The sequence below is a fragment of the Prionailurus bengalensis genome, chromosome B1 (genome assembly GCF_016509475.1).
Source record: "Prionailurus bengalensis isolate Pbe53 chromosome B1, Fcat_Pben_1.1_paternal_pri, whole genome shotgun sequence".
Lineage (NCBI taxonomy): Eukaryota > Metazoa > Chordata > Mammalia > Carnivora > Felidae > Prionailurus > Prionailurus bengalensis.
Window position 1 is genome coordinate 35,774,824 of NC_057344.1, and position 12,150 is coordinate 35,786,973.

The 12,150-nt window shown below is 39.9% G+C and overlaps 1 protein-coding gene across 1 annotated transcript in view; it reads right to left on the minus strand.

Annotated features, from left to right (window-relative positions):
* Positions 1-11,892, minus strand: part of PIWIL2 (piwi like RNA-mediated gene silencing 2) — a 75,648-nt gene extending 63,756 nt beyond the window's left edge. Inside the window, exons 1-9 of the mRNA XM_043562014.1 lie at positions 11,654-11,892; positions 10,086-10,173; positions 9,795-9,933; positions 9,099-9,305; positions 8,372-8,482; positions 5,695-5,815; positions 5,077-5,201; positions 4,165-4,245; positions 3,745-3,858 (exon numbers count right to left, since the gene is read on the minus strand). Of these exons, the coding sequence (XP_043417949.1) occupies positions 3,745-3,858; positions 4,165-4,245; positions 5,077-5,201; positions 5,695-5,815; positions 8,372-8,482; positions 9,099-9,305; positions 9,795-9,933; positions 10,086-10,173; positions 11,654-11,842 (1,175 nt within the window). The 5' untranslated portion in view covers positions 11,843-11,892. The remainder of the gene's footprint in view (positions 1-3,744; positions 3,859-4,164; positions 4,246-5,076; positions 5,202-5,694; positions 5,816-8,371; positions 8,483-9,098; positions 9,306-9,794; positions 9,934-10,085; positions 10,174-11,653) is intronic.
* Positions 11,893-12,150: the final 258 nt, after the last annotated feature.

Genomic DNA, 12,150 nt, shown 5'->3' on the forward strand with positions numbered 1-12,150 from the left:
GGGATACAGCTAAAGCATTACTTAGAGGGAAATTTATAGCTGTAAAAGCCTATATTAAAAACAAAAAATATCCCAAATACACTAACCTTCCACCTCAAAACACTGGAACGAGAAAAGCAAACTACACCTTAAGTATGCAAAAGGAAGGAAATAAGAGTGGGAATTAATGAAATAAAGAACAGAAAATAAAGAAAATCAACAAAACCAAATACCGGTTTTCTGAAAAGGTCAACAACACTGACAAACTTTTAGGTAGACTACCTGTGAAAAAAGGAGACTTGGATTTCTAAAACCTGGAATTCAAGAGGGGACATCACAACTGGCTCATAGAAATAAAAAGAATTGTAAGGGAACACTTTGAACAGCAATATGCTAACAAATTAGGTCACCTAAATAAAATGAACAAACTCCTAGAAAGACACAAATTACCAAAACTGACCCAAAAATAAACAGAAAATCTGATAAATATCTAACATGTACAGAAACTGAATTAGTAATTTAAAAACTGCACACAAAGAAAAACCAAAGCCCAGATGGCTTCTCTGTTGACTTTCTACCAAGCATTCAAAAGAAAATGAATTCTAATCCTTCACAAACTCTTTCAAAAAACAGAGGAAGGGAATACTTCCCAACTCTTCCTATAAGGCCGATATTACCGAGATATCAAAATCAGACAAAGGCCTCACAAGAAACATACAGATATTGTTTAGGAATACAGACAAAAATCCTCAATGAAATACAAGCAAACCAAATCTAGCAACATATAGAAAAAATCATACACCATGAGCAAGTAAGATGTATCCCATGAATGCAAGGTTGATTTAATATCCAAAGATCAATTAAAAAAGGATTTTTAAAATAAAATTTATTTATTCTGAGCAAGAGAGCAAGCAGGAGAGAGGCAGAGAAAGGGGAAAGGAAGGAGGGGGAGGGGGAGAGAGAGAAAGAGAGAGAGAGAGAGAGAAGTCCAAGCAGGTTCTGCACTGTCAACACAGAGCCTGACGTGGACTTGAACCCACGAACTGTGAGGTCATGACCTAAGCCGAAATCTAGAGTTGGACATTTAACCGACTGAGCCACCCAGGCGCCCTAAAAGCAGGATGTTTTTTAAAAAACGATCATCTCGGGATGCCTGGGTGGCTCAGTCGGTTAAGCATCTGACTTTGGCTCAGGTTATGATCTTGCGGTGAGTTCGAGCCCCGCATCGGGCTCTGTGCTGACAGCGCAGAGCCTGGAGCCTGCTTCTGATTCTGTGTCTCCCTCTCTCTCTGTCCCTTCCCCTGCTCATGCTCTGTCTCTCTCTCTGTGTCAAAAATAAATAAACATTAAAAAAAAATTTTTTTTAAATGATCATCTCAATAGAAAAAGCAATTGACAAAGCCCAAGAGCCTTTCATGATAAAAACACTTCATAAACTAGGAATAAAATGGAACTTCCTCAATCTGAAAAAGGGTTTCTAAAAAAGCTCACAGAGGGGTGTCTGGGTGGCTCAGTCGGTTAAGAGTCCAACTTCGGCTCAGGTCATGATCTCACAGTTTACGGGTTCGAGCCCCGCATCAGCTCGGAGCCTGGAGCCTGCTTTGGATTCTGTGTCTCCCTCTCTCTCTCTGCCTCTCCCCTGCTCACTCTCTCTCTCCCTCTCTCAGAATAAATGAACACTGAAGGGGAAAAAAAACCTCACAGATAACATACTTAATGGTGAAAGAGTAGAAAAGAAACTGACTGAGCACTACTTTCAAAATATATCCAGGGTGCACCTGGGTGGCTCAGTTGGTTAAGCTTCCGACTTTGGCTCCAGTCATGATCTCCCAGTTCATGGGTTCAAGCCCTGCATCGGGCTCTCCACTGGCAGTGTGGAGTCTGTTTGGAATTCTCTCCCTCCCTCTCTCTCTCTCTGTCTCTCTCTCTCCCCCTCCCTCCCCCTCCCCGCCTCTCCCCCACTCACACTCTTGCTCTCAAAAATAAATAAACTTAAGTTTTAACACACACACATGAAACCAGGAGTCAACCACTTCTCACCACCTCCACTGCTGCCATCTTCATGTTGCCACTGAGACTTCTGATTGGTCACCCCACTTCTATCCCTACCCTTTTAAAAGTCTCTCCTCCGCGTAGCAATGGGAGGGATCATTTTACAACTCAAGCCACATCATGTCACTCCAGCCACAAGTCCTGCACTTCACTCAAATTAAAAGATAAAATCCTTACAGTAGCCTTCCTATACTGTCATTTCCTCCATCTTCCCCTTCCTCCCACCACTCTTTTACTTGCTCTGCTCTAGCCACCCTGGGTTTCCTGCCACTCCCTGAATGAGCGGGGCATATTTGTCTTTTAAAGGCCTTTATCCTAGCTGTCTCTCTGACAACAAGTCCTTTCGACCATATATTCACCTGGCTAAATCCCTCATCTCCTGCAAGTATTGGCACAAACAAACTTGACCATTCTATTTAAAATTACAGCTCGGGGCGCCTGGGTGGCGCAGTCGGTTAAGCGTCCGACTTCAGCCAGGTCACGATCTCGCGGTCCGTGAGTTCGAGCCCCGCGTCAGGCTCTGGGCTGATGGCTCAGAGCCTGGAGCCTGTTTCCGATTCTGTGTCTCCCTCTCTCTCTGCCCCTCCCCCGTTCATGCTCTGTCTCTCTCTGTCCCAAAAATAAATAAACGTTGAAAAAAAAAATTTTTAAATTACAGCTCTCCAACCTACCCCATCCCACCCCTGGTACTCCCATCTCTCCTTACCCTGTGTTCTTTTTCTTCCTTCCAAAGCTCTCAACACTTCCAGTACGCTATACAATTCACTTACCTGACTACAATGTAAACTCCATGAGAAGAGGGATCTTTGTTATGTTAACTGGTACATCTCAAGGCTCTGGTATGTAATTGGAGCTCAAATGCATATTGAATGAATCAATCAATTTATCAGATAAGCAAAGATTTATAAGCCTGATAACACCCAGTAGTTGTACACAGATGGTGAAAAAAATGAACTAACGTCTTCTAGAGGGTAATTTGTCAACGTACATTTAAGTATTTTTATTATAGAAATATTTATCAAGTTTCTATAATGTTCAGCCCTTTCATTAAGTGATTCCACTTCTAAGTACATAGCCTTAAAGACTCCGCGATGAACGCAGATTTAATCTGTAAGATGAGATTTCGTGAAGCCATTACAAATTGTACACATCTATATTTACTATAGTAAATGATTCACTATAGTAGCACATTTAAACAAAATCCAGGGTGTCAGTGTGGTTTTTTTTTTTAACTTTTTCTTAACGTTTATTTATTTTTGAGAGAGAGGGAGAGAAAGAGAGCACGCATGCACACACGAGTGGGGATGGGCAGAGAGAGCGAGCGATACAAAATACAAAGCAGGCTCCAGGCTCTGAGCTTTCAGCACAGAGCTGGAAGCAGAGCTTGAACTCATGAGCCATGAGATCACGACCTGAGCCAAAGTCACATGCTTAACGCTTAACCGACTGAGCCACCCAGGTACCTCAGGGTGTGAATGTTTTAAACCAAGCCTTCTTAACCAGAGCATTAAATACAATTCCTCCTCAAAGTACAGCAAGTAATACCTACCTCAGCAAGACTCATCAATAGAGCACATATATTCAGTACCCTTAATCAGTTCTACAATTTAAAACCCAAAGAGAACAATGGCCAATCTGTATTTATTACCAGCTATTATTAAACTTTTCAGAAAATTGTTAGCTTGTTAAAAGTTGATCCCACCATTCACTCACATGACATCCAGCACTGAATCATTCCGAATGACCTTATGGGAGACATCAGCTAGCAGAAAAAGACCTCCATCTGTTCTTCGGATACTAGCTGCATAGCCTGGCCAGATCTGCAACCTGAAGAGACAGGTGAGTTTCATCTTAGGGTTCTAAAAGGGCCACAGATACTTCCCTGCCCCATTTGAAACAAGTGAGTAAATACCACCCGCCTCCCTAATAACAATGGAAAAAGCACCACAAATCAAATTAAATCAACATCATTGTGAACTTACTAAAAAAACTAAATTGTGGAATAGATTTAACTGATAAATTGTATTCACAATCATAAAATACTGTTGAGATTTCTGTACTAAATATGGTAATCACAATGAAAAATTTCTTTCCAGAACATTCAAAAGTAAGGAAGAGAAAAACACCACTGACCTGTGCTGCTGTAGAACCATAGCACTTGTAGGGTCATAAAAGTTTCTCCCTACAAGCTTCATATCTAGAAGTTTCATTACCCTGAAATAAAGAGCAAAAATGGGTCTTCTAGAGAAGAATGAAAAAAAATTAAGCTCTATTACTCTTAGTTATATTTTCCTTTTAAAGCCTGAAATGCCAAAAATGTTGGTGTCCTTTGCACAATATAGCTTTTATGCTGAGAACACCCTTGCCAAACGAAAAAGAAAAATTATCAAAGCATTTATCCTGGAGTACATACAACTGACAACAGCTTGTCTTAGTTACTAGGTAACCAAAAACTAAGTTGATTTCCCAAGTTCCATTTACATTATTTTTCACAATTAACTAAAAAGAATGCAAGAGAGTCAATTTCTGTTTGTAAAGATCACTCTAGCATAGGAAGTTATGTTTGTCCTGGTAGTTCAGCTTATTGGTTAGAAATCAGGTTCTGTGTTTCATTTAAAAAGAGGTGGTGCAGGAATAAGTTTTACGAAAATTTGGATCTTATAAAAAGTTAAAAACATATGAACTGTCTGTATCCAAAAATTCAAGGGACCTAGAAAAAATTCTTCCAGCAAAAATTTTTGTGCACTACCACTTTGAATAGCCCTGTCAGTAACACCATTAAATTACGCAATATAAACATCTACTTTTAAAGTTCCTGAATGATTCCAAGGAACCCATCCTGCTACTGACCTTCATTATACCCAAATCTGGATAATCACTTGACATAATTTTTGAATAAGTTAGCCTCAATACCATCCATTTATTTATTAAATGTTCCCAAACTCATCTCTATAGGAACTGTGGTATATAATACCATCCAAGCTTCTTGAAGAGCACTGTTACAAACACAAGACTGTGATTAAAGAAAATAAGCTGTTTTCTCACCGACGGAAAACAACATTGTAGAAGGGAATGCACAAGTCAGAACAGGGCTCCAGGATCTTTGTCAATTGAATCTTAATGCTGATCTCTGCATCATCAGTTTTCCTTTGACTTTTTAACTCAAGGACCTAACAAATAAATATATGCAAGTAAAAAAAAAAAAAAAAAAAAAAAGACAAAACTACCAAGCCCTAATCTCATCAAATGTGTTCTAGAAAACACTAAAATATCTTAACTATATTTTCCACTTTCCCCTCACCTTGCTGTCCACACTGAACAAAATCATAGCATGACAACAAGGATTTAAGAAAAGATTTGGTAAGAGAAATGTAATGGAGAACTGACTAGCAATAGATCCCTTTCCATCTGAAATCTTAAACCATTTCCTATCACTGAGTTCACAGGCTTCAAACCACTCCTCTTATTTAAGAAGGGACTTCTTGGAGAACTCAGATGAAAAAGTGGCTTAGTTTGACATTTCGTTGTTATGGAGAAGTCTGTCTTCCCTCTAAGAATAGGAAAGAATAACTCAAACGTCAGGATGTCTATGACTTCCTACCACTCAAAACACCAGAACTCTCTTAGGTTTCATTCCAAAATACATTTCCTATTTGGTCTCACTTGTTTCTGAAGTTTAATAGGCAGATAGAGAATGGATCCATCAAAAGCAGTAACGTTGCCGGTGACAGCTTGATGGTCCTTCAGCATGCCAAACCTCATGCTTTTGCACTCCACATTGGGGCTAGAAAACAAAAAGGATTTTACTTCAATTTGCTAAAATGGCAACCTTTACTAAATAGGTTTGTTAAGAACCAGTCAGTTGTAACTACTGCTCCATCTAGTGGTCATATGAAAAATTCAAATACAGTTTACCTGACTACAAAAGGAACTTCAACCCAAGAATACCTGCCCACAGAAAAAAACCCCACTACCCAAAGACAACTGCCTTAGCATGTCAGCATATGTTCTTCCAGATTTTAGAAAAGACAGACAGAAAACTTTTTCATTAAAGGACCTGATAGCAAATATTTTAGGTTTTATAGGCCACATGGTCTCTGGTATAGCTACTCAACTTGACCAACAAGTACCTAAACACCACAAATGGTATGTACACCAATGAGCCTGGTTATGTTCCAGTAAAACTTTATTATAAAATAGATGGTGGGCCAGATCTGCCCCGCAGGCCAGTCATAGTTTGCCAATCCCTGCTCTAGAACCTGCAGAGATACACACTTTAAAAACAACTTTTTAAAAACATGATTTTATGGGGTGCATGGGTGGCTCAGTCAGTTGAGCATGTGACTCATGATTTCCGCTCAGGTCATGAACCTGGGGTCATGGGAGCCAGCCCCAAGTCTGGCTCCGCACTGAGCGTGAAACCTGCCTGGGATTCTCTCTCTCTTTCTGCCCCTCTCCCCAACTTGCACTCCAAAATTAACAAAAATAAATAATAAATAATAAAAAAATTTTACTTTTTTTTCACTTGTGGCAATTTCTACACTTTATTGATTCATTGTCACAAATCTTACAGCTTTGAAAAGCTCCAGTAGCTACTTTGGTACAATGACTGTCCCATTTCATCTCAGTAACACACCATCTCTTCTCTAACTGCAAAATTTAAACAAATCTAAGGCTTAAAAGGGTGAAGTATGTTCAAGTACATGATGAAAGATTAAAAAATTGGGGGCTCCTGGGTGGCTCAGTCAGTTAAACGTCCAACTTCGGCTCAGGTCATGATCTCACAGTTCGTGAGTTCAAGACCTGCACTGGGCTCTGTGCTGACAGCTCGGTGCCTGGAGCCTGCTTCAGATTCTGTGTCTCCCTCCCTCTCTGCCCTTCTGCTGCTTGTGCTCTTTCTCTGTCTCTCAAAAAGAAATAAATGTTAAGGGGCGCCTGGGTGGCTCAGTAGGTTGAGCTACCGACTTTGGCTCAGGTCATGATCTCACAGCTCATGAGTTCGAGCCGTGCGTCAGGCTCTGTGCTGTGCTGACAGCTCGGAGCCTGGAGCCTCCTTCGGATTCTGTGTCTCCCTCTCTCTGACCCTCCCCCATTCATGCTCTGTCTCTGTCTCAAAAATAAATAAACGTTAAAAAAAAAATTTCAAAGGAGCCCTTCCTTTGGTCTTTATAATCTATCTTCAGGGTATTTCCTCCTAACTGTTCCTTTCTTCTCTCTTACACTCTACGTGTTCCTCTTGCACCAATTAGCAGCTATGCTTCAAAAATTCAGTCTTCCATTTTCCTATTTTCTCCCCCAAAATACTCCAAAACACTCATTTTCACAATTCCAGCAATAACCTCCAGCTAATAAGTTTCCTGAGATTTTAAAAGAGAACACAAACTAAAATGAATTCTTAATTTTTAAGAATGAGAAACCCTGAAGTTACTGACATAATATTAAAGTTATTCTCTCTGATTTTCTCACTCTTAGATTTTTTTAAATGTCTATTCATTTTTGAGAGAGAGAGTGTAAGTGGGGGAGGGGCAGAGAGAAAGGGGACAGAGGATCTGAAGCGGGCTCTGCGCTGACAGCAGCAAGCTCCATATGGGACTTAAACCCACAAACAGTGAGATTATAACCTGAGCCAAAGTCGGACACTCAAGTGACTGAGCCACCCAGACACCCCTCACTCTCAGATTTTGTCGCAGACTGTCACTGGAGAGCCATCATGGTAGGAGACTTATTGCAAGGAGGATCTGCGTTTTGTGAGATGTGGGTCTCACGCCACTGGAGGAGAGGGGTCTCTCCTTAAGACAAGGAATACAAAATAATAGATACAAAATAAGTTAAAAGATTATGGAAGGGGTCTATGCAAGTAAAAGGCCCTGCACTTAAGCTTCATTAACTTCATAGAAAATCCACCTTAGGGGCGCCTGGGTGGCACAGTCGGTTAAGCGGCCGACTTCAGCCAGGTCACGATCTCGCGGTCCGTGAGTTCGAGCCCCGCGTCAGGCTCTGGGCTGATGGCTCAGAGCCTGGAGCCTGTTTCCGATTCTGTGTCTCCCTCTCTCTCTGCCCCTCCCCTGTTCATGCTGTCTCTCTCTGTCCCAAAAATAAATAAACGTTGAAAATCCACCTTACAGGCGCATAAAATGGTAAAACAAAAATAATAAAATCTGAAATGGTAACATAGCTAAATATAAATAACGTTAACCTTAAATTTAATGCAAAGACCAGAGTTTGTGCATTATTGTAGGCAGAAGTTCATTATGAAACACACAGAAAAATATTCAGTTTTTCCAGGAAAACTATTTCATTAATGCTAAGAAGTGAATACAGAGAAAAAAGCTGTGAATACCTGAAAGTCACATGATATTGATAGACTGCTTCATTATGACACTGTATTTTGATAAGATTCAATCCCAAAGATTGAGGTGTACCTTTTGATCCTTGCTTCACAAAAAGCTCTCTGAAAAATAAACAAAAGCATGCATATATACCCAAAACAAAAGTGCAAACCCATACCACAAGAAAATAAATAAAAAGAAATAAAAAAACATTGAGGGAAGTAATATTTTACACTTAGCTTACACAAGACACACAAAAGCAAGCTTTGAAGGCTAGAAGCTAAATTCTTAGCAATCTCTAATTAGAGAGGCAAGTTCACCTTCTTTGCTCCAGTAATATAAATGGAATAATCTAGGCCAGATAACTAAGAACACAAAAATTAGTTCCACTAAGATAAACTGCTGCAATATCTTTCCTAGATGACTTCCTTATCTTCAATGTGACAAAGAACTGCTGTGTCTGAATTGAGAAGAAAATGAAAAATCACTTGAATCACTCTCTGGTACATGCTATCTATACCATCAACCCATTTTACTTCATCAGGAATTGTCCCACCTCTTGTCATTCCCCCCACTGGCAAAAAAAAAAAAAAAAAAACAAGAAACACAACAAACAACCCTCCAGTAGCTACCACCCACAAAGGAGCTTAGCTACAACAGAAAACAGTGTTTACAATATTATGAGAAGGCCTCTCCCCACACCAATGCCAAGCAGAGAAGGCAGTGCTCCAGACTTACTTTCCCTTGTGTTCTACAGTCCCAAGTAGAGGGTGATCCAGAGAGTGTGGTGAGGATGGGGGCAGAGGTGGTGGTGATGACAGCTGGGCAGGATCCCGAGAAGTCAAGCTGAGAGTAGCAGGAGCCTTGTATACTCCTCTGCCTATACCACCAGCTGCTCTTCCCAAAGGGAATAAAGACATATCCGAATTCCCTCTTCCAAGCATTCTGAAACATTGAAAAGAGAACAAATCAGGATTTTCTTGACCGTCTACAACCCATCTAAATGATTCCTCCAAGTCTACATTCTTTTCCTGGAGGAGTCAGCAACAGGGACCCAACCTTGGGATTCTCTCCAGATCCAATACACCTACATGACTCATTTCGCTAATTTCTATTAATACTGACTCTCAGGGCCAACTTTCATGGCAGAACTGAGGTGGAAGTTAGAATCAGCCAGGTTAAAGAACCACACAATCAGGTTAACTTAACAGAGCAAATGGAGTTGTAAACTGCTCAGTGGAGAACTACTTTTTACCCTTTTCTAATGACTGATTACATCAGTGGCTCCTAATTATTCTTGCAAAATATCCATTCTTTAATATAAAACCATGCATTGTTTATAAGATAATACAACCCTTTTCAGAGTTTCTCTCTGGATTTACAGAGCTATTTCATCTGAATTTGACACTTACCTGAGAAGGCAACTTTACCTACCTATTCCAACCAACACAGGCCTCTGCCATCTTGTTATCCCCAGCTATCAGCACTGAAGGATCCGGAAAAGTGGGATGGGGTTCTTCTTTGTCCTTGCGTACCATACTGGTAGACAAGCCTCGACCTAAAATGCCTCTACCTGAATGGAAGGGCCAAAACCCAACTATAACTGTGAGCTGAAGATGTTTTAAAGTACAATTATTTTCCTGAAGATAAACTGTACGAATTTAAGAACAAAGCAACCATACATACATACCACCACATTTTTTTTCAAATTAGTTTTTCACATACCTAATGGAGGCATTTCCCGTTTCAGAGGGGTCCGAGACACTGTTTTAAGGCCCAGTCCTCGGAACATGGAGACCAAATCCACACATTCCTATGAAAAGAGTAGAGTTATTCTAAGATATATTTCAAAAGTTATTCTAAGATGCAGAATGTATTTCATTTCTAAAATGAAGTAACAGTGTTATTTCAATGACTGGAAGTGATGCACATTCTGTAATGCACATAGTGAAGTGTTTAAGAAGATGTAATAAAAATCATCTTTGAATTCTATACATGTTACAACCATAAAGGAAAAAATGCTTTATAAAAAAATTATAGGTATATTTAATAAACCCTTTAAAAAAGAAAACATTTATTTATTTATTTTGCAGGAGAGTGAACACGCATGGCAGGGGGAGGGGAGGGATGGGAGTGGGAGAGAGAATCCCAAGCAGACTCCATGCTCAGTATGGAGGCCAATTCAGGGCTTGATCCAATGACTTTGAGATCATGACAAGAGTCAGATGCTTAAGGGACTGAGCCACCCAGGCATCCCAATAAACACTTTTAATAAACACTTATAACTACATGTGACTATATATGACATTTATAACTATGTCATATTAGACTGTCAAGCATATATACAGCTATAGCCCATGATTTGATGTATAGAGTAACAGAGTGCAATTCTTCTAGTTTATTTCCTACACACCCAAGGTAAGAGAAAAAACATATACTAGTTAATATATTTTCAGAAAAACTGGATCATTTAAAAGTATCTGAAGTTTGTGTGGTTTTTTTAACAACCTCTAACAAAACTTGCTGTTTTCTTGCGGCAGTTTTCAAAGTTTACTGCTGTTATACCTGTTAGAGCTGCCACTTATAGACTCAAGTAAGTCATCTGAGTAAAAACCCAACATAACGTCATCAATTTTTCTTCCTACAGAATATTACATTTGACACTGTCAACTCTTAAAATTGTCATAACTGTTTATCAGCTTCTTCCTATATGTGCTAACTCCTTATTCTTTGAGATTTTTAAATTACAAATACCACTCTTAAAATTACTATATAATTAAGAGATTAAGAATGCATATACATGCAAGAGTACACACATTAAAAGCAATGGCTGAAGATCTTTTTATTTAAGATTTGGGCAAGGAGCCTTCTGGAAAAACTTTCTTAACAATTATTACCTCAGAAGCAGGACTGTCTGCTAATATCACAGAGCCCAACCCAGCATGAAAATCTAAACACTTAGAAAAGAACAACAAGCTATTATCTTTAAACTTGTCATTTGTGTATATGCATTTATATGTATAGATGCTAGGGAACTAAAGCATTTACCCAACTCTATTTGGCATTCTTTATGAGGCACTTTTTCTAAACTCTTGCAACTTTAGGATTTGAAACAGATGCCCGGCATGCAATTACTTGTTAAAGAAAAACCAACCCAACCCAACCAACCAACCAAAAAACCCCAACCATTTTTTTTTCATACAGGGCTTCAGTTTTCTAAGCACTTTGAAATCTCTTATTTCCTCTGATGATAAGCTGTATGCTGCTACATCTGCATCCAGACATGGTCTTACCCTTTGTGCTGGCCCACTCCGTGGGCTTGGTTCCCCTGGCTTCCCAAATACATGGCCTCTGCCTGTAGATCCTGCCCTGCCCAGCGCTGAGTCCAAAGGTTTAGGAGCTTGTGGCCAAGAGCCAGGCATCCGTACACACTGAGATGGGTTCACAGAAGAGCCCCTGAAGGGTGGTTGGACAGGATCCATTCAACGGCTGCAGAGGACACTGGTGTCGATCCTATTCTGATAAATTACCTGCCAACATTTCATTTTATAAAGATTAAAGATTCCCAATTGTTTTCCTTCTCCTTCAAGACAGATTCACAAAGCATTAAAAACATAGTTGGGTTTTTTTGTTTTAGAGAGAGACCACATGCACACAAAAGCCAGGGGTGGGGGAGGAAAGAGGGAGAATTTTAAGCAGGCTCCACGCTCAGTGAGGAGTCCAATGCAGCTCAATCCCACGATGCTGGGATCATGACCAGAGCTGAAATCAAGAGTCAAACTCTCAACTG